Source organism: Rutilus rutilus (assembly GCF_951802725.1).
Source record: "Rutilus rutilus genome assembly, chromosome: 12".
Lineage (NCBI taxonomy): Eukaryota > Metazoa > Chordata > Actinopteri > Cypriniformes > Leuciscidae > Rutilus > Rutilus rutilus.
The window spans coordinates 38,532,585-38,554,894 of NC_140217.1; the positions used below are offsets into that span (position 1 = coordinate 38,532,585).

At 35.6% G+C, this 22,310-nt stretch overlaps 1 protein-coding gene across 5 annotated transcripts in view; it reads left to right on the top strand.

Moving 5' to 3' along the window:
• nav1b (neuron navigator 1b) overlaps positions 1-22,310 on the top strand; it is a 76,569-nt gene that overhangs the window by 27,701 nt on the left and 26,558 nt on the right. For all 5 annotated transcript variants that reach the window (XM_084425269.1, XM_084425270.1, XM_084425273.1 and 2 more), the window contains 3 exons: positions 14,608-14,746; positions 17,451-17,754; positions 20,936-21,659. In XM_084425269.1, the coding sequence (XP_084281395.1) occupies positions 14,608-14,746; positions 17,451-17,754; positions 20,936-21,659 (1,167 nt within the window). The remainder of the gene's footprint in view (positions 1-14,607; positions 14,747-17,450; positions 17,755-20,935; positions 21,660-22,310) is intronic.

A 22,310-nucleotide genomic window follows, 5' to 3' on the forward strand; every position in this document is an offset into this window, starting at 1 on the left:
CTGCACTTATGAACCACTGTATATCCTGCACTTGCTGCTATTGCACTTCTGGTTAGACCTAAACTGCATTTCGTTGCCTTGTACCTGTACTTGTGTAATGACAATAAAGTTGAATCTAATCTAATCTAATCTAAAAGGGCTGTGATTAGTTTTGAGATGTGTCATTTAAACTGGACAGAACATCATATCTGGAGGAGCTAAGCTGGAAGATGACAAAATATTAGCTTTTGCAAGCTAAAGTAGTTGAGCTAAGTAATGTTTTTTGATGCCAACTGCTGATGGGCTGCAGTTTGGACTCAATTTACAAATATAGGCAAAAAGCGAAGTCTGAAGTTAGACAAATATTGTGTATTGATTGTGTCTGGCCCGAGGCTGTAGCTCCTGTGTCTCTTACCATACCATGTGCTCTGGCGCTGTGTATTACCGTGTCCCCTGAGACTCACCCGTTCTGTTCCCATTCACGGTCAAACCCATCCTGAATCTTTAATGCTAATGCAAAGGGATTCACAAGTGCTATGTTTTGTTTTAGCTGTTTAGCGGCATATTTTTAGCATCATTAAGATTGTGACATTACTTTCTTGACAATGAAACCTTTTCCCCTAAAATTCACATTACAGGCATGAAAAATAAGGTAACACTTTATTTTACAGTGTCCTTGTTACATATGTTACATGTACTTACCATAGTAATAACAGTAAATTATGCATAATTACATGCAACTAACCCTCAACCAAACCCTAATCCTAACCCTAACCCTATAGTAAGTACATGTAGTTGCTTAATATTACTCAGTACTTAAATATATAATTACACTGTAACAATGGCACCTTAAAATAAAGTGTAACCAAAAATAATATTATAATAAATAATATAATACATAATATGAAATAATATAATAAATAATATTATATTATATCATATCATATTATATATTATGTTATGTTATATATTATTTGCGTATGTATGTATATATCAAATAGAATGATATATAATATGAATAATATAAAATAGTATTATATTAAGTTATGTTATATGTTGTTATGTTATATATTATTTGTGTATGTATATATATATAAAATATAATGATATATATAATATGAATAATATAATAAATAGTATATTATATTTGTGTATATATATATATATATATATATATATATATATATATATATATATATATATATACACACTATTTTTAATGTATAGTTAATAAAGTAAATAAATAAAAAAAATTATACATGCCAGAAAAAAGTTTTTTTAGGCTTTTTGTATACAATTTTATTTTATTTTTATCTTTCTTAATTTGAGGGTGATTTTGTTTTTTATGACATTGATACTTGCACATTTGGACACAATGTAAATACAGATGATGAAGGTTACTGTAACCTCTGTTGTATTAGCTCATCTTCGAGGCTCTAAGTGCCATTCCATGTTCTCGTCTCCATATGTCCCTGTGCCTCTGATATCACACTCTCATGTTTCACCCTAAAGCTCGACCATTTCCATAAAAGGACGTTTTCACAATGACTCAGAAACATCTGAGATTGTGAAGTACTGAGATTCTAGTCTCCTAAAGAAACACATGGTTGGGTTACAGTGTCAATTATGGTCAGTGCTCTCTGGGATGCTGAAAGATCACAGGATGAGCGGTTTGGGCTTGACCTGAATACATCTGCATCTGCCGCCTTCCTCCAGCATTTCAAGATCCATCGATCCAAATGCAGCTTTATTGAGACAATCCAGAATCGTGATCCATATAACAGGCAAAAGGTCAAACACACGGGGCAAACAATCCAAATGAGCAACAGGGCAGCAAACACTGGCGAATCGGGAATTCAGAAAACGGGCAGAGATTTAAAAAACAAGAAACAGGAACGCTCAGAAATGCCGTGTACAGTAACAACATACAAGACTTTGCAAAGAATGACTGGAAACACAGGACTTAGGGCCTGTTTACACGTCACTGTTTTCACCTAAAAAACTTTTTTATGCGTTTTTTTAACGCCGTTTTGTGCGCCTGAAAACGCAAACTTTTGAAAATGGGTTTCAAAGTGCAAGTTTTGACAACAAAAACGCGAAGCTCTGAAAACGATGACGTCATGCACATGAGTATTACGTGTTCAGTCTATAGTGTTTTATCGCCATCTAATGGCCTTGCAGCACATTACAGCGTTTTTAGCCGTTTTCGCGGATCCGTGTGAATGGGGATCGCTTGGACAACGGTGTCGTCTACGCGGAAAACTCAAGGGAAAAGCTTCACAGTTGAAACATTGAAAAAGGAATTGGATAAGTAGATTTTTACTGCGAGGAGTGTTTTCTCATGTAGGCGGTTGCTGGGGCGTTGCTATGTGTTGCTGTTGTTGCTAGGGTGGTTGTTTACAGGCTTGTGTCCTTCCACCATTTTTTTTTTCCACCAGGTATATATATATATTCTTAATTGTTGTAAATAAAACAGCAATTACTGAAGTACTCTATGTTTTGCAAGAAAATACTATTTCAATCTTTCTACTTCAAAATTTTATGTTTAATGAAATGTGCTACTACTTTGTAATTATTTGTTAAATTTACTAGCAATATCTGAGTGAAAATTGTTTGAAAGGAAAGCATATCTGGTGATGCACACACAGTGGCAATGGTGTGTTTCCTCCCAGTAATCCCTCCTCCCGTCCCTCTCCATCTTTCTCTGTGTTGCAGCGCATGGGTCGTGATGTGTTGCCATAGTAACCCCCATCAGCCTGACTCTGTGTGACCCAGTGAAACATGGTGTGTCAGTATATTAGCGTGTGTGTGTGTGTGTGTGTGTGTGTGACTGCGGATGGAAAATGGCTGCATATCACAATGCAGGGCTGGAGTGAGAGGCTAATGAATGGATGTGTGCCATTGATTCTCTATGTGTTAGTAATCATTTCAGCATTCGTGTTCTTCCTGTGTCCTTTCAGGCTGGGTTTTCACGGGATTGGATACACAGTGCAAATCACATCAGAGTTATTTAGCACATTTAGAAACTGCATTGAGGTTGTAGTAGCATGCATGGTTATTAGAGTGAGGCTTATGTAAGGAATGTGGGTTTGCTGATGGTTTATTCTAAAAATAGTTTGAACTGAGAATAATGTAAAAGTGAAAACTGTATGCTATCTCATCACAAAATTGTATTTATAAAGACTGTACATGTAGGTTTAGTATAAAATACTGTAAACCACATACCACTGAATTACCACATAATACATACTTTATGAAACAATTTTTTTTAAATGTATGTTATTAAATAAAATATACAAAATTACATTTAACAAGGCAATGCATGTCATAATACAATTTTAGCATATTTATTTTAATTATAACAATAATATTTCTAAAGTAAAAAAGTATGGATCACTTAATTGGATTATAATAATGATGATAATAATAATAGAAAATGAATCATGATTTTTGAAAAAAATATATTTATGTTTAATTGGATTATTTAAATGTATATATTACAATACATGCAATTTTTTGGTAAAATCATTGATCATGATATTTGCGATGAGGAAAAGAGCATTTGAAGATGTCTTCGCTCATCACGTGTAAAGAGTTTCTTTTTGTGTTAATAGTTATGTTCATTTGAGCATTTGTGTTGTTTAGTTTAGTGTTGTGTATTACCCTGACAGTGTTTTATTTTTGTATGTGTGTAACATTTCAGAATATCAAACTTTTTTGTTTTTTGTAGTTCAAACTTGTTTTACTGACAATTTACCCATTTTGAGTTTGCACAGTCCACAGTATTACAAGCCATTCTGAAATTTTAACTTTAACTTCCAGCAACCGTAGGAGTTTATGCAATTTGTGCTTACAGTAGGTGTGAGGTTTTTCGTGTAATTCAAGGCCTCGTTCCCAATACGTTTTCACAGGATGCAATCCATTGACCACAAGAGGAAGGGTGACCAGTCTAGATCTCCGAGCATGTGGACATCAGCTGTCCTGCAGACAAATAAACACACACACATCTGGAAGAGGTGTCTGGGGTCGTGAGGGATATTATTCTAGGACTCCCATTACATACACAAGCTCTATGTGTGGTCAGGCTGAATGCTCTTCTGCGTGAGTGTGTGACGGGGTCCTGCTTCACATGCTGTGACCCCTGCTGGAAATACACTGGAACTGCAGGCGTCTGCGGCGGAGCGTGTGTGCCGTTTCCTCACGGCTGTGGGTGTTTCGTGTGGGTGTCAGTGAATTATCTCTATTATTAGGTTCCCTTTGTGGCAGTGCAGATAGGAATGCTGTGCTTTGACACTGAATTTCTGATAAACAAGTAAATATTATGTACACTCGTAAAAATAAATGTTCCAAAAGGGGTTTTTCGCAGTGATGCCATTGAAGAACCATTATTGGTTGCCCAAAGAACCAATTTCTTCTTAGTGTTAAGAACATTTTTCCATGGATGTTAAAGGTTCTTAGTGGAACCATAGATGCCGGCGTATATAGAGTGTAAATAAATGTTTTATCTCCATGCAAAGCTCTCAAAATGCTTGAAAAGGAAAACAAAAATTAGACATTTGTGTTTAATATCTCAATATTTCTATTGTTAATATATCAGATGTTTTTCCTGACAGCAGTGAGATGAAATTGAGGACCTTTTTGGTTAATTCTGTTTTTCAAATCAAGCAATCTGAGTTTCAGAAGAGATGTGCTCAGATTTGCTAAAACACCAATATCAGAGATCTCCATGTAAACACAAAAGTTTCCCATCCCATTTTTACTGGAGCAAATATCCGGTCTATACACTTATTTTATGACAACTATTGACTTTTGTCTGGTGATTTTATTACTAAAAGCATCTTAAAGTATAGCATCTGAGATAAAGTTGATACCTAAACGATTAATAATTAAGAAGTCTCTTGAGCTGTGAAAGTGCAACCTCTGAGCAAGTACGTTTTCTTCCGGGCTTATGCATGGAAAAGTGTGTGTATGGCTTTTATTAATGTTTCAGGCTTGAGCTGCTGTTTTGTGGTTTGTTTGAGAGATTCACATCATTTGTTTCCCTTCTTTGAACATAACTCACAATCTTACATCTCGATCTAACAGATGCCTGGTGTAAAAGACTCTTTGTTGTGTAAAAGTCGCTCATTAACACTGTGTGCATGTGGAGCATTTGTTCATGCAAAAGCAGTTTGATGGGATTGAAGTCATTTGATTTATAGTTTGAAATCTTCCTTTTAATAATTGTGGCAGAAATGTGTTCATGACACAAGGATATAAAAGTGAATGATGTGTTGTTATTCATGCACTGCATTGGTCTAAATCCCAGAGAGCTATTATTGTGTCTTTAGGAGCTTGTTGCACAAGTGAACTGCGTTCAGTTCATGCTTTTAGTCTGGTTGGGCAGATGTGATGACTATGAAAATTATGGCATTATGGCAGATATTCATGTGTTAATTATAAAGCCAAACTAAAGAAATGTGCATGCACATAGGTTGTTGGTTTTACTTTATTCTATGGATTTTGTAACCCATTTAACTTCCATAATATGCCGTATTTTAGACTGAAACAGACATGTTTAGTCGAAATAACTGAGTGTACATTGACCTAATCCTACTGTAGATTTCGCCTTACTGACTGTCTTAAATTTTGGATGCACAAAGATGAGTTAGAAGAGTGCTTTCAGTGTTACTGCTATTGCATTTTGATGAAAAATTATGAACATGCATGTTTTTATAAGGTGCAAATACTCTTGTTTTTTTGTATTTAAATTTCTGGTAACACTTTATTTCGATGGTTTAGACTAACTATAAGCAACTGCATATCAACTTACTCTCATTAGAGTATTAGTAGACTGTTAGGTTAGGGTTCAGGTTAGTAAAATAAGTTGAAAGTACTTGCAAAGTTACTTATAGTCAGTAGAAAGTCTGTTGGAGAGCATCAAAATAAAGTGTTGGCAGATATTAAGCAGACAGTCTACTAATACTCTAATGACTGCTAGTTGACATGTAGTTGCACAGTTACTTATAGTTAGTAGAACATCTAAAGTGGACCATCAAAATAAAGTGTAACCAGGTTTTTATGCAATTTTTATGAATATTCTGTACCTTTATAGGCAGCCAGGGCCTTTAGGGCTGGAAAGATGCATTCATTTGCTATTTGCGGATACACACTGTGTACATGTTATGATTATCCGCGTTTCCAGATGATATGCGCACATAACCTCGTAGCTGAAGGAGCGCAGGCCACACACAGTGTGTTTGGGAGATATATCTGTGTGTGGTTATGTGTGTGTTTGTGTATATGTGTAGACATGGTTCGACACCACTGGAGCCTCATGAAAGAAATGAGATGGACAGAAAGAGATTCAAGCTTCATTTCACTCACAGCTAATCTATCCCAGCGTTTCCCTGTCCTCCTCGCGCTCACATGGTGCTCGTCGAGTCTTTCCCCGCTGGACTCTGGCGCGAACCTCAGAAGAAGCTCTCGACATCAAAGGTGAACAGAGATGAATGTGTGCGTTTGCTGGTGTGGAAAAGCCATCAAAGGGGTCTGTCATGGGAAGTGTGTGTGTTTCTGGCGTTAGCTGGTTCAGACACGTAGCCTGAAGTTTGACTCACCGGTTTTGTCAGTACAGATGAATGGTGTTGTAAATCTCAAAACACTTTCCATGAAGCTGTATATGTACTGTATATGTAATGCATTACATTACCCTTATAAAATGGTACAGTAATCCTATGGTGCTTTGATACACGACCGTTCAAAAGTTTGGAGTCAGTAAGATTTTTTTAATGAAGTTTTTGATAGAAGTGTCTGTATTTGATTAAAATACAGTAAAACAGGAATATTGTGAAATGTTATTACAATTTAAAATGAGTGTTTATATTTTGTAATTTATTCCTGTGATCAAAGCTGAATTTTCAGCATCATTACTCCAGACTTCAGTGTCACATGATCCTTCAGAAGTCATTCTAATATGATGATTTGCTGCTCAAGTATTATTTTCAATGTTGAAAACAGTTGTGCTGCTTCATATTTCTGTGGAAACTGATAGATTTTTTAATTGAAAGTTCAAAAGAGCAGCATTTGTTTAAAAGAGAAAACTTTTGTAACATTATAAATGTCCCTTTTGATCAATTTAATGCATCCTTGCTGAATAAAAATATGAATTTATTTTTTTTAAATCGAACTGACCCCAAAATGTTAGTGTGTGTGTGCTGTGTGTGCGTGCGTGCGCGTGTGTGTGTGTGTGTGTGTGTGTGTGCGCGCTGTGTGTGTGCGCTTGTATAACTATCTTTGTGAGGACCGGTTTGAGTTTTAGACCATTGGAGTGAGGACAAAGAGAGTAAAGTGAGGACATTTTGTCCAGTCCTCATTTTCTAAAACCCCTTTAAACGCCTGTTTGAGGGCCATGACTTGGTTTATGGATATGGCTATAATAACTGTACTCTCTTAAAAATGTTGGGTTAAAAATAACCCAACGAATAACCCAACTATGGGTTGGTAGTATAGCACCAATGCATTGGGTTAAACTCCAGTTGGGTTAAAATAACCCAACAGTTGAGTTAAATATTTATTTTTATTTATGACCTTATTTTAATAAACAATATACACATTGTTTTCAAATACAGATTGTTTATTTGTATAAAACAATACGTATGTTTTAAATATTGTAAATTACAAACTATATATTGGGGAGTCTATAGGTTATGGGTAGGTTAGGGTAAGGGTTCGGGTTAGGCACTTAGTTGTGATGGGTAAGGTTAGGGTAAGGAGCTAGAGATTGCATTGTGTCAATGAATGTCCTCACAAAGATAGATGTACAAGAGTGTGTGCGTGTGTGTGTGTGTGCGCTGTGATTTCACTGAAAGAGACTGTACTGAACATGACCAGGTCCAGTAATGCAGCTGTATTTGCACACGCTGGACGCTGCTGAACATCTGGACACAGTTACTGGCTCTCCGGGAGGTGGGGGTGTTTTACGGGGGTGTTGCCTGTGAAAGAGGGACTCCTGATCTCAGTCGGATAGTTTCAATGGATGAGAGTTGGATTAAGCTTGAACAAAGACTGGATGAGTGTGCGTGATTTCGCGTGACTCAGCGATGAATGAAGGATTCTCGCGCAGGGAGTTTCGCCCTCTGACGACATCTGCGTGTCTCAACAGAACCATGTTCTTTTCAAAGTGAGTAAAGGGTTTTTTTAGTGCTTATGAAAGGAAAAATCGTTTGACAGCAATATGTTTTATTTACTAATCCCTTATTTTTTTTAAGGATTATAAAATTGGACGCTGTTCTGTATTATCTATTGTAGAACGGATGGGTTCGGTTCCAAATTCTGATTGGATAAGTCGTGTTCGAAGTGAAATAGCCAAAGTAAACACTTGAATGAGTTTCTAATGAACTATATTACTGGTGAAAGAATTTGTTGTTGTTTTTATCATTGTTTATAGTAAATATAAAAATAATAAATCAATAATAATTTACTGAACATCAGTGTCTCAGTGATGTATAGTGTTATTTTAGTATTATTTATTAATATTTTGAATTGGATTTTATATTTTTAGTTTTCATTTTAATTGTAGGCCTGGTTTAAGTTTCAGTAAGTTTATTAGTTTTTGTTTTTTTAAAACTTTTTTTCAGTTGTAGTATTTTCATTTTTTAGTAAATTACTTCAGTTAGTTGTCAATGCAACATTTTTCATTTTTGTTTATGTCCCAAATTGGATATTTATATTTTATTTCAGCTCCATTTCAATTACTAAAAATAGTTTTAGATTTAGATAACAACACTGCTGATGTAAATATGTACTGTGTATTACTTTAAGTGCAAACAGATGCTGTGTAATCTGAGAAAAGGCTCTTTAACATTCTCTTTAAAGAGTGGATCCTGTTAGTTAAACTGCAACACCTACATGCAAAGTGCATGTTCATGTTTACAGAGGTCAAGGTTGAGTCTAATTAGGATTTTTTCAAAGTGTTTTTCGTCCTTTTGAAGTGGAAGGATATTTTATTGGTCAGTTTTATGTCAGAGTAGCTGTGCTTGTTTGAATCGGTCATCTGGTAAATAGCTCAAGACTCTACACACTCTTTTTTTTTTTTTTTTCTCTCTGCGTATTGTGTCACTTATGGATTTTTTCACCAATATGGGTGTAACTCAAAATATAGTCACAGCTGATATGAGTGCTGGACGCTGGGAGTTGTCACAAAGCCCCACATGCTTTTCATAAGGAATAAAGATGGGAGGAGAACATAATTGCTCAGTATTTCAAGCCCAACAAAACCTCCCCACCCAAAGTCATTCCTCAATTTTTTAATCACACAGAATACAAATCAACCTGCCAATTTGAGCTGTAGCCAGAATAAACAATGGTTTAATACTCTGTCATCAAGTATTGGTGTTTTAGTTGAGTAGAGTGATCTGAGTTTTCTTAAGTACAAGTATGATCCATTCTTCATGAAAACCCCAAAGGACCAGTTAAAGTTATCGGCGCCACTGCAGCCTTTATTCCTGTCAACACTTGAGGTTTTCTGTGAGAGTGAAACCTAGCTTAGAGGTAGTAGACCAAATTATTTAGACATTAATTCCATTCAGTTCAGACGTTTGTGGTGCCAGACTGCCTTAATTGTCTCTTAGCCACACTTCTGACCATTGGCATAAAGACTAGTCCAATTATATAAATTAAATGTTTTGTGCAAATGCTAACAATATAGCATTACTTAATAATTGAAATGCATTTCACAGCTTACGTTGTAAAAAGATACAGTAAAAACCTGTTAATTGGTTACCTTATCATATCCAGTGGAAAAGTTGTGAATGGTTTTAATGTAATTTTACTATAAAATAATGTTGGTGTCACACCTGCCAGCTGTAGTGCCCATGATAACCACCAGAGGACACTTCTTTACCGCTTCATGAACTACGTTTCCCATAACCCATTGCCTGGACTCATCATGTTGATTACTGCCACCTGTTTCTCATTATCTCATTTACGTATTTAAACCACGTGTCGTGTGTTCATTCACTCATTGCGAAGTCTTGTTTGTATTACACTGCCATTCTGAGCACTTTATCCTGGTTCTCGTGTTATGGCCTCAATCTTCTGCTGGATTTCCCTGTTTGCCTGTGCTTTGGACTTTTGTTATTATCTGTCGTTGTGTGTATGACTCTGTGCACCGTCTATATACATGTCTTATGGACAGGCTACGTACATTCGCTGCATCCGAAAAAGCTCGCTACTACTGTATATGCGAAAAACAGTACGCCAAAAGAGTAGTATGTCTGAATACATATTTGAAAACTATTAGGTAAAATGTGATTGGATACCCTACTACTTTCACTGAAATTTTGATTTGATACACACTTTACTATCCCATGAGGCCACGGGAGGGATTTATGAAGGGAAGTGAAGCGACGCAACTGACGCTGGTTGGTCATGTGACTCTAACAACAAGGCGTACGAATCTCATTCATACAACCCATATTCACTTTTACTATAGAACATACTTTTTTAATGGTCTCGAAGTAAATTCAAATTCAATACCTGCTATTTCAGACGCAGCAGATGATTTCTGATTCGTCGTCACTGTAAAAAAAAAAGATTTGTTGGTGTAACTTAAAGTAACCTGGTTGCCTAAATTTTGAAGTTCATTGAAACTCAAAACATTTCTTTAAAGAAAGACACTTTGTTGATCCCGCTAATGTTGAGTAACATTTAAAGATTTTTTTCTTTGTGTTTATATATATATATTGATGGTTGTCAGTGCATTTGATGGTAAAAATCAAATTTTAATATTAACATTAAATCACTTAATGAAAACATGCTACACTATCTGTAAAAGCAGCAATATGTCATATGTCTGAAACATTGTCACAATCACGTTGAATTTCTGGCAACCACTGCCGTTTCTTTATCTTCATCTCTTCTTTATGTTTCACTGTGTGCAGCTGTAAAACTAGCTGGATTTCTTACACTGTCGTCTTTTTCCATTTTAAACTCGTACCTTTTGGGCTGTGTTTTCACAGCAGCTGTGATGAATGATTTCCTGAGTTATTTGGCGGTTTCCAATGTTCAAATGAGATTGATGGTACCGTTGCCCATTCTGGAGACCACAGTGGTTCTTCATGAATCGTCCCTCAGCCCAATATAGAGACAGCAAGCATTTCCTGAGAGACTGAACAGAACCGGACTTTTATTGCTGAGGGTGAAACACTGATGAACCAAAACTCTTCTGTTGTGAGACATCAATCAGAGCGAGTTTGTGTGAACAATGTCATCTTGTGTCTGTGTGTTTGAGGTTGATCTGCGTTGTTACTTTAGTTTCATTTCTATATTGTCTACCATTATAGCATTTACTAACTCAACCTTAAAATCTAATATTTATATTTTATTTCTCTTTTTTTTCAATTAATGAAAACCACCACAAACACTGTCTTGCCTTGACAAGTTGACATTTACCCAGAATGCTTCAGTATTATGGAAGTGAGTTTTGCACATGGCAACCACACAAAATCTAATGTCTGAGACTAGTTTGCTCTTTTAATTATGCAATATCTCAGTATGGTAATCTCACAATTCCCATTCAAACGAGACTGAAACTAGCTGACGCAGACTTCGGCCAACTTTTGGCTCCAGAGTGCCACCATTACATTTTTAAATGGGTGGAAATGGAAACTGAAGTGGAAAAGAAAAGCATTAAGAAACATCCTTGCGGGAGTCGTCTCTAACCGTTGAGACATGTAGGCAAGTCCATTCTCTCCCCTCGATGCCCGCACAACCTGTAATTAGCACAAATTGCTGGCTCCTTAAGTTGTTCTTCGGAACATCAACAAGCCATTTTTGTCCTCTGATTCTTTGGCACCCATAATTCCCTTTTCCATCTCTGTAGTCTCTGCTGAGTCTGAAACCACAAAGTACTCTAGAACCGACATGATAGCAGAAAGAGACAGACAGACATCTACTGTGATAATCACTCAGGTTTGTTTTTAACATCCCACTTGTGTCATTATTAACATCGCACTTGAGTCGTTAAAGATTCTTGAATGGCTCTTTGAAGAACTGTTGTTTCAGCAAAGAACCTCTTCTGGTCCAAAACCATTTTCACTGTATTCTTGAGTTTTAATTTTCTTTGACAGTATTTTTTCCTTGTTTTCCTTTAAAAATATCACAGCATTACCCTTAACCCTTTGATGCATGAATTATTCATTTATTATTACTAAATAATATAAAATGTAATATAGTTAATCATTGAATTATTTTTATTTTATTTGTATGTGTATTATTTTCCTGTTAACTTACTCTTCTTTTTACTTTTAATTAAGGATATAATCATTCATAATCCTTTTTTTCCCCAAACTTTTATTTTGAGAGAATTATAAATCTGTTTACTGCATCTTTTTATTAAGAATGTAATTATCCCATACTTTTTTTTTTTTTTTAAGAAAGTTAAATATTCATTTGCTTTACTTTTTTTTTTTACTGAAGAATATGATTATTTATTAATTAATTTTTTTATTTTTTATTTAAGGTCCATTCACATCAAGGACTATAACTATAACAATAACAATAAAGTTATAGTTCTAAAAAAAAAGTTCTAAATATAAAAGAATTACAACTTTATAATGATAACGACACAGAGAAACGATATTGTTGGAATCGCTTTCAGAATTTTTTTTCCAGCTAATGAATGATAAAAACTCTGACAGCCAATCAGAATCCATCCTGCTTTGCAGACCTCGAGCATTTAAAGCGGCAGACGACAAAACTGCCACTCGCACGTAGAATAAACAGAACGATATCGTCCGCTGGTGTGGACGCTAATATAGTTATAGTTATAGTTATCGTGCTTGGTGTGAACGGGCCTTTACACAATAGCAGATAGTACAGATATTGTGGAGATACTTCATGCATTATAACTTGTTGAATTTATGTTGTTGTGAATAGAAAACACAATGAAAAGGAGTTTTAAAATGCACAGCATGCATAGCATTTCTGTCGCATATGTTTTGGGCTTAAATCACATCTTTTTCAAGACTGAAGATGAATTATGATCCTAGTGTGGCTTTCCCTCTTTCAGAACAGAGGGAGCGTTTGCCAGAACAGCCCGTCCGTAGTTACGGGACTGAGGCTTTGCCATTCTTAAACTCACTGACCTTAATCTTTACCGTTCCAGTTGCTACCCATCATTCAGTTTTGCATCTACATCCCCTAGGATGTTTTTTGGGAAGTAAATGCAAGCCTGTTTCAAAGCCAGAGTTGAGCTTGTGTGGTAGAATGAGTCTCTGGTCATATGGTGAAGACATCTGCTTCATTATGATACTCCCATTGAGATCCTGCTGTCTGTTCCTAGGTCAGGTAATGGAGCAGAAAAGTTTCCCATAGGAAAGGCAAGTGACAAATAATTTATATCCACACTTAAAGACCACCGTTGTCTTTTTTTTTAAAAGTCAAACCATGTGCAAATTCATAAGTCAACGCCATGGCTGAGTATTTTCTCCTTAAAACTGCAGTGAACCAAAGATGGTCTCAAAAACGTGTTTTTAAACCGCGTCCGTTTCCTACCATCACAAACATGTGACCAATCCTGTCAACGTGTGTGGCGGAGAACACCTTAAGAAGGGACAGGAAAAATTGGGTACATATAGCAATATAGCGAGTCAATTATATATATGATGTATATTACGATGTTATGATGAACTGTATGCCTTTCTCCAGTGTATTGGATAAGTACTGTATAATGGATAAGTACTATAATGTTCAAAGCATTTCTAAGGAAGGCAGCTGTCTGACTCTAAGATGGCGAACGGGAACATGGTTTGTGTAACATTATACATTATTAGCTGTTGACTAATTTGCATATTCATGAATCTGCATATACTAAATGAAGCAATGGTAAAACACATGTACATTTTTATTATATGAGTTTTAAGGGTTACAATTATTGACTGCATGGGGACTTGTCACAATTTTTTGGTTCCCCAAACATCCTTTCAGTGAAAAGTTCTTAAAATAACTTTTTTTTTCTTAGTGTGAAGAACATTCTAGAATCTAAAGAACTGTTTTCCACTATAAAGAACCTTTTGTGCAAATTGAAAGGTTTTATGGATCTGAAAGGTTCTTCATGGAACCATCAATGCCAATAAAGGGACCTTTATTTTACTCTCTCTAGACAGTACTGAGATGAGATTGAGATCAAATGCTACTCAGATCTTTCTCCTGAGAACGAGACCTCTGCAATCTCACAGGAAAGCTTCGCAAAGAAATCGTTTCAATTAGGGCTGTGAAACGATTAATTGCGATTAATCGCATCCAAAATAAAAGTTCGTTGTTAATCGTTTCACAGCCCTACTCAAAATAAAAAAAAATTCTTCAGTTCTAATCTAATATTACTGTATTTCAACTATTGACTCATTTGTGTCGAATTTCTAAAAGAATTTTTGGGGAAACACCTGACCCAAACTTTATGCTAAAAGTGAATAATGTCTGAGGACTCCATTAGGTCTTCTGAGCCCTGAGAGAGCAAACCCTGAGCAATAACATGTGTCCAGGGTGTGGTACTGCCGTCTTTACTTCTCGCTTGCATCATTCATCCTTTCTGTGTTTCTTCTAAACATCTTTATCTCTGTGTGTGTGTGTGTGTGTGTGTGTGCGCAGTTGGGACGAGAGCAGCTCCATCAGCAGTGGTTTGAGCGATGGTTCTGATAACCTGAGCTCAGAGGATCTCAACGCCAGCTCTTCTCTGAACTCCCTCCCCACCACACCTGTCGGCTCGCGACGCAACTCCTCCGTCATGGTAAGCGCTTCTCAAGCTTCTTAAATGTTGCTTATTTGAACTCGGTATAACTTGCATGTCAACGAGCAGGTTTGAGACATCATATACAGTATGTGTTGCACTAAAAACACCACTGATTAAATGTTCTGAATGGGGTTAGATTCAACTGAAGCCCTTCTGACAGCATGCTACAGATTAAAGCTTATAAAACACGCTGACAATGGAAGTCTATGGAGAAGCACACCTCACTGCATCCATTAAACATGAGTGGATTTCTGTCAACACACTTTTCCTGTTTGCTTTTGGAAAGTGAGGTCTAAGAAATGATTTTCTGTGGTAAGAAAATATCCAGAAACTCATCCAACTAGCCAAGTCAGACTCTCATTTGTGGCTTAGGTAAGAATACAGGGATTTAGATCAGATCTAAATCAATCTACAGCTGTAAATAACGTGACAATTTCAGTATGAAGTTGACCATATTCTGGCCACGAGGTAGAAAATTTAACCAAACATTCAAAATATTTGGGGTTAGTACGATTTTTTATTTTTTTTTAAAGAAATTAAAGACATTTATGATGTTATAAAGGGTTTCTATTTCAAATAAATGCTGTTTGTTTAACGTTCAATTCTTCAGAGAATCCTAAAATAAAATTTGAAGCAGCAAAATATGAATGTTTTCAACATTGATAATAATCCGAAATGTTTCATGAGCAGCAAATCATCATATCAGAATGATTTCTGAAGGATCATGTGACACTGAAGACTGGAGTAATGATGCTGAAAATTCAGCTTTGATCACAGGAATAAATTACATTTTACCATATATTTAAACAGTTGTTTGATATTGTGATAATATTTCACAATATTACTGTTTTTATTGTATTTTTGATTAAATAAATGCAGTTTTGGTGAACAGAAGAGACTTCTATCAAAGACACAGACCCTGAATTTGTTCTAAACTGAAATGACCACAACAACCACTGCTTAAAAAACAAAAACATATGAAGACACCAAGGCACATATTAACATGACTTCCGTATCTGTTTTTGACATTGTTTTGCAGTTCCTGCTCTGGTAAACATTGGCATAAAATATTTGTTTTGTGTCAAGACAAGAGAACCCAAGACGTCTTGACAGTTTCAGGCCCTTGTTTCAGACTGTGGTTTGGCGTTTGCTGCCATCTTCAATTTAACGCGTCTCTGGTTTGGAAGTCTGGTGTTTTTCTCTAGAACTGAATGTTTCTACTGTTGATAAGAAGCTGTATCGCGGTCACGATTGTGACCAAAATGAAACGATTATCAGTTTGTGAGACTGTTTTTGTCTCACCAGGTTAATAGAAGCATCTTTTAAATTGATATTTTGTTAAGACGACGTCACAAATGATGATTACATCTAATGCGACATAACCAAAGTATGAGACACGTGTATCATATTCCCCCCCCTACAGTCAAAGTCAGGCCGGGAGAGCTTGTACTTACATTTAACCAGCTCAAAAAGCCTGGCTTTGATTTTCCTGGATGAATGAAGAGCAGCTGTTTTCTATCACGTCATTTGCTTGTTTGAAGCACTTGCTATCAGTTCTCGATGAAATCACACCTTTGTTTTCCTCGTCGTTAAAGCCGCGGATGTCAATAATCAAGCTAGAACAGACAAAAAGGGGAACAAAATAACATGATAGACTTTCTGTGCTGCTTTAGTCATCATGATTACATTACATTTTGAAGATGTTTTCAATGTGCCATCTGGTCTTTACTCAAAAACTGTGTGAAAAGAGAAATGTCATGTTCTTGGCATTATATTTTTGAGCACTTCCATTTGTCAAAGATGGCATGTTATATAGTGCATTAGAGGAATGTGGAAAAGCTTCACAGAATGTAGGTGTAAAAGTCTTTAAGGCTTAAGTCTTTTAGATGAGCTCAGTTTAATCTTTATGCCTTTGATTGCGGTTATTACCTCTCAGATAATGTGAGTGTGTTGTATGAGGCCTTTATGCATTTAATTTAACTTGGAAAAATGTTCAGTCATAAATTACAGGAAACGTAAGTCACGAATAGGCCTGCATGGAATATGAGCTTGCATAACTTTGCAGTTGAAGTATCAAGATTCCATGTGGGTCATAAATTACAGTATAAAATAAATATAGTAAGTAACGTAAATAAATTCTAATAAAATATACATTAATTATGTCCAATATTTTATATTTTATATAAAAATGTAGTGCAAACAGTAGAGCGTTGGAGCTTGCAACGGCAAGGTCATGGGTTCGATTCCCAAGGAAAGCAAGAATTGATAAGAATGTAAATGTGTACCTTGAAATGCAATGTAAGTCGCTTTGGATAAAAAATGCATAAATGTAAATTCTCAAAAAGGCTATGTTTATTTGATCAAAAATACAGTAAAAACACTAACATTGTGAAGAATTATTACAAGTTAAAATAACTGTTTTCTATGTGAATGTATTGTAAAATGAAATTTATTCCTGTGATCAAAGCTGAATTTCCAGCATCATTGCTCCAGTCTTCAGTGTCACATGATCCTTCAGAAATCATTCTGATATGATTATTTGCTGCTCAAGAAACATTTCGGATTATTATCAGTGATGAAAACTATTGTAGTGTATTTATATAAAATGTAGTATAGCATGATTTCTCATACTGAATATACACTTCTAACAGATATCCTCTGCTGTGTGTGTGTGTGTGTGTGTGTGTTTGTGTTTGTGAAGTTGCGAACGGATGCAGAGAAGCGTTCTCTGGTGGAGAGTGGACTGGCGTGGTACAGCGAGGACTGCAAGTCCTTACGGAAGGCTGATGGAGTTTATGACACGGGGAGCCTGAAAGCGGAGCCGTCCTGCAAGTGGAGGAAAACTCGGCTGCCGGACGGTCCCGCGCAGGACAAGATGGGGAAAGGAGAACTGAAGAAACCACAGAGTCTCGGACAACCTGGGAGCTTCAAAAAGAGCCGCAATCCTCCTGTGGGCGTCACCTCACCCATCACACACAACTCTCAAAGTGTGCTAAAAATCGCAGGTATGACTTTAATTTAATTTTATTTAATTTTATTTTATTTTATTTTATTTTATTTTATTTTATTTTATTTTATTTTATTTTATTTTATTTTATTTTATTTTATTTTATTTTATTTTATTTTATTTATTATTTATTATTTATTATTTCTTTTATTTCTTTTATTTATTTCTGTTATTTATTTTATTTTATTTTATATTTTATTTTTTAATTTGTAATTTTTTTCATTTTTTTTATTTTTAAATTTTTTTTTTTAATAAATATTTTATTTTATTTTATTTATTTTGTGCTAACGTTTAGGCTTTAGCTTTGACATAAACAGACTGTATTTTATGATTTGGACATATTTCAGACATTAGATATACAAGACATAAATTCAAGAGGTCTCATTCTTGGCAGCAAAACAAAACGCTTTTGTTCTCCAAACAAGCAACTCCAAAAGAATTATATATTAATGGTACCATATCATGATTTGGAAATGAATCAGTTGGACAAACTTAGGTTTGTTTACGTTACGACTACTGTCATCCATAATGTCTTGTAAATGAAGACCATGTGTGATACAGAGACTGGTGAAGTGTCTCTTCAGCACATTTGTGTGGAAACTTTAAAGGAACCACATGAAGAGTATCAAAACTCAGCCTTAACTTAAACAAATAATTCAAAGTTCTGTCATTTTACTCACCATCATATCGTTCCACACTTATGTATACAATAAAATGCAGTGGCCAGAGGCTGTAAGGCTCTAAAAAGGACAATAAAGCACCATAAATGCATCATAAAAGTAGTCTATTGTGCTATATATATCAGTCTTCTGAAGTCATATGATAGATTCTGTCAGATTCTGAGTAGTTGTCCTCTGAAAAACAAACTCTCAAACCTCATTCAAGCATCTAGTCATGCTGGTTTGTTATGGCGTGAACATGCAAACGATGACAGAACTTTTATTTTTTGCTGAATCGTTCCTTTAACTTTCATTTACCATGTTTTCATAGAAGATTTGATGAGAGAGAAGCCTGTCAGGTTTATCTTCTCTTGATGCAGTCTTCCTGTCTGCAGTGTAACCTTTCTATGCTGGATCCATAGTTTAAAATGACATTTAAATGTCAGCGATCCAGCGCTCTTAGAAGAAAACCAGCAGTATGCAAATTTTCTCTGTTCAAATGGCAAAAACATAATCACCAATTTAAGGAATAAAAAGCATAGAGGTCATAGCACTGAATAAAACTGGTGGTTTCTGTTGTCTTTGGGTGTGTGTAGCCACTTTGAAGTAAAATTACACTGTGATATATGTTTATATGAAGCTGTTTTCAACATTGATAATAATCAGAAATGTTTCTTGAGCAGAAAATCAGCATATTAGAATGATTTCTGAAGGATCATGTGACACTGAAGACTGAAGTAACGAGGTTATTGAAGGAATTCAGCTTTGATCACAGGAGTAAACTACATTTTACAATATATTCAGATAGAAAACTGTTCTTTTAGATTGTAATATTTCACAATATTACTGTTTTTTGTTTAAATAAACGCAGCTTTGGTGAGCTGAAGAGTCATAAATTTTTTTTTTAAACAGTACTGTAGTGTGTATAAAAGTATTGCATACTGAGCACTCTGTACTATATAATGCAGAAGTGGTAAGAGTAGTATGTTAGCATGCAGTTTGGGAGCCAGAAAGTGTTCACTTTGAAAAGTAAATCAGCTGTTTTATCATTTCAAACCCAACAAATGTGCTTTTAAAGTGTCGTCAGTATTGGTACAATCTCCTCTATCAGTAATAATTAGTCAATTAAACCTCATTAGCAAGTTCACATATTCTTGGTCACTGTTTTTGAGTGTAATATTCAGATGTGATTCGTGTTGGTCTCATCCGACGAGTCACGCGTTCAGCTGAGTTTATATCTTGTGTGGGCTGAGACGCTCTTTATCTTTGCAGTGTCTCTAATTAAATGCAGATGAGTGCTTGCATCCATGACTCACACACACTGTAGATTTAAGCCACAGAAACTTAACCATGGCTTCAATCGGGTTCTCTCCATGACTTCATCTGATGTCATACCCCCAAGGCTTTCCTACTCACCTTTCAAAGACACGTATCTGACTCTGACCACACGAAGAACGTGTGTCATCCTGGTTTTGGTCATCAGCACTGATTCAGCTTTGTGTGTGTGTGTGTGTGTGTGTGTGTGTGTGTGTGTGTGTGTGTGTGTGTGTGTGTGTGTGTGTGTGTGTGTGTGTGTGAAAGGAAATTGAACTTTATTGATGATGAGGCTGATGTGGTAATTTCCCACAGAAAGTGCTGTTGTGGTATCAGATGGTAATAGCAGGGTATTTTGATGTATTTCACGGAGCTGAATGATTACCAATTCATTTATGTGGTTTTAACATGACATTTCAGGAGACTTCAAAGAATGCGATGGATTATTTCCGTCCTAGAGCAAGATTTTGTTGCTCACAGGTTGCTCTTTCATAGTTTATGAGAGTTAATGTAGTATGAACATCTCAGGTGTCTGGGTTTGGCTTTCATTGGGATTTGGTGTGTTTAAAAAGCTATTTTTAAAAGATATGATGTTAGTGTTAAATAAAATATAAAAAACTATTATTAGTTGAAATATAGCTGGAATAAAATAGACAAATTAGATGAAAATCTTCATAAATTACAAAAAAAAACATAAATTAAAAATGTTGCCTTCGCAAATAACATGACAAAAATGACTAAAAAATATAAATTAAAGCAAAATGGAAATATTAAAAAGCTATAAAATTACAAAAGCACGTAACAAATTGAGACAAAACTAAGACTTAAGGAAACCTGAACATACTGAGAATAAAAGCTAATTCCAAATATTAATAAATACTATAATACTATTTAAAGGATATTATAATTACTTGATGAAGAGATTTGATAGAGATTGTGGTTAAAACTATTGTAGATTTTATCGTATCTTTTATGGATGAAGTAGAACCAGTTCTCATGTCTTAGATAATGTGATTTGAAAGAAATTTCTCTGAAATCACATCAAAGCACATCAAAATACCAGAAATGTAGTCATTCACCACGAATATTCCCTTCTGTATCTTCAAACCAAACGTTGATGCTCAAGGGTTTAAATATGCACATGTACAAATGAGATATGATGCGATGTCGTCAGTTTTAGTGACTGTTTCCTCTCTTTCTTTAAAGTCCCCAAAGGAGACTCAAAGGCAGTTGACAGGGTGAAAATGTCAGTGAAGGCAACGGGTCTCCAGCGCTCCCGCTCTGATGCCGGCCGGGAGAACGCCGAGCACCGCAAGCCTCCCTCAGGTCTGGTGAAACCCTCCGCTGGCGGCTCCTTTGGGTACAAGAAACCCCCGACCACCGGTACCGCCACTGTCCTGACAGCAGGAGGCGCCACTATCACCAGTGGCTCGGCCACTGTGGGCAAAACCCCAAAGTCCTCGGGCATCCCCATCAAACCCGTCCCAGGTGGAGGTGTGCGCAAAAACAGCTTTGATGCCAGCGGCTCCGAACAGGGTTTCCTTGCGCCCAACGCTCGCGGTAGCATTCAATATCGAAGTCTTCCACGGCCTGCAAAATCCAGTGCTATGAGTTTAACCTCTCGCCCTGTTAGTGGCAGCATCGATGCCAGCCTCCTCTCTCTGAAACCCGTGCCAGCTTTGCCCAACACCATGCCCACCAGAGGAAAAGAAGGAGGCAGCTTTAAAGCGGCTAGTCGGCCGAGCTTCACAGGCCCCGTCAACCAAACGGATCGTGAGAAGGAGAAGGAAAGGGCCAAGGCCAAGGCGGACCTGGAGATCAGCTGTCTGAAGGCCGAGAGCTGTGGAGAGACCGTGGAGAAGATCCATCGAGTGCGGAGGACGAGCTCCAGTAAATACCCTGAGCTGAGCTCCCCGACCTGCACGCCGAGGTACGGCATATGCAGAAATACCATGTCAAATAATATTCATTGCAACTATTTCATGTGTAAATACAATTAAGTGAAATAAAACTTATTCTTTCTCTTTTTTTTTTTTTACTATAAAATGGAAATAAATTACTTAATAATTTAAATAAATAAATAATTAAATAATATATTTATATATATATATTAATGTATGTATATTTACATATTTTAATTATACTCATATATATATATTTTAATATATATCTGCTTCAAATCTATGCTTATTAAATTATATATTAAATATTATTAAACTATTAAATTACATTTTTCTTAAATTTTTCTTCAATGATGATTTTGTTTGTCCAAAGTAATTATTTATATATTTTAAATTATTTATATATTGTTTTGTATTATTTATATATAATATTCAATTAAATCAACAGGTATACAAAAAAATATTTATATTTAAAAAAAAGAAATCTTTTTTTTTTTACACAATTCCTTTGAAATAATTTTTTTTTTTTAAATATCATGAATTGATTACTATGGTTTGTTAATTATTTAAATCAATTCTAATTGTTACAGCTAATGATTCTGATCTGTGGCATTGTGATTTTACAAATGCACATTTATTTAACAAATCATAACAATCAATTCATGATATTTAAAAAATAT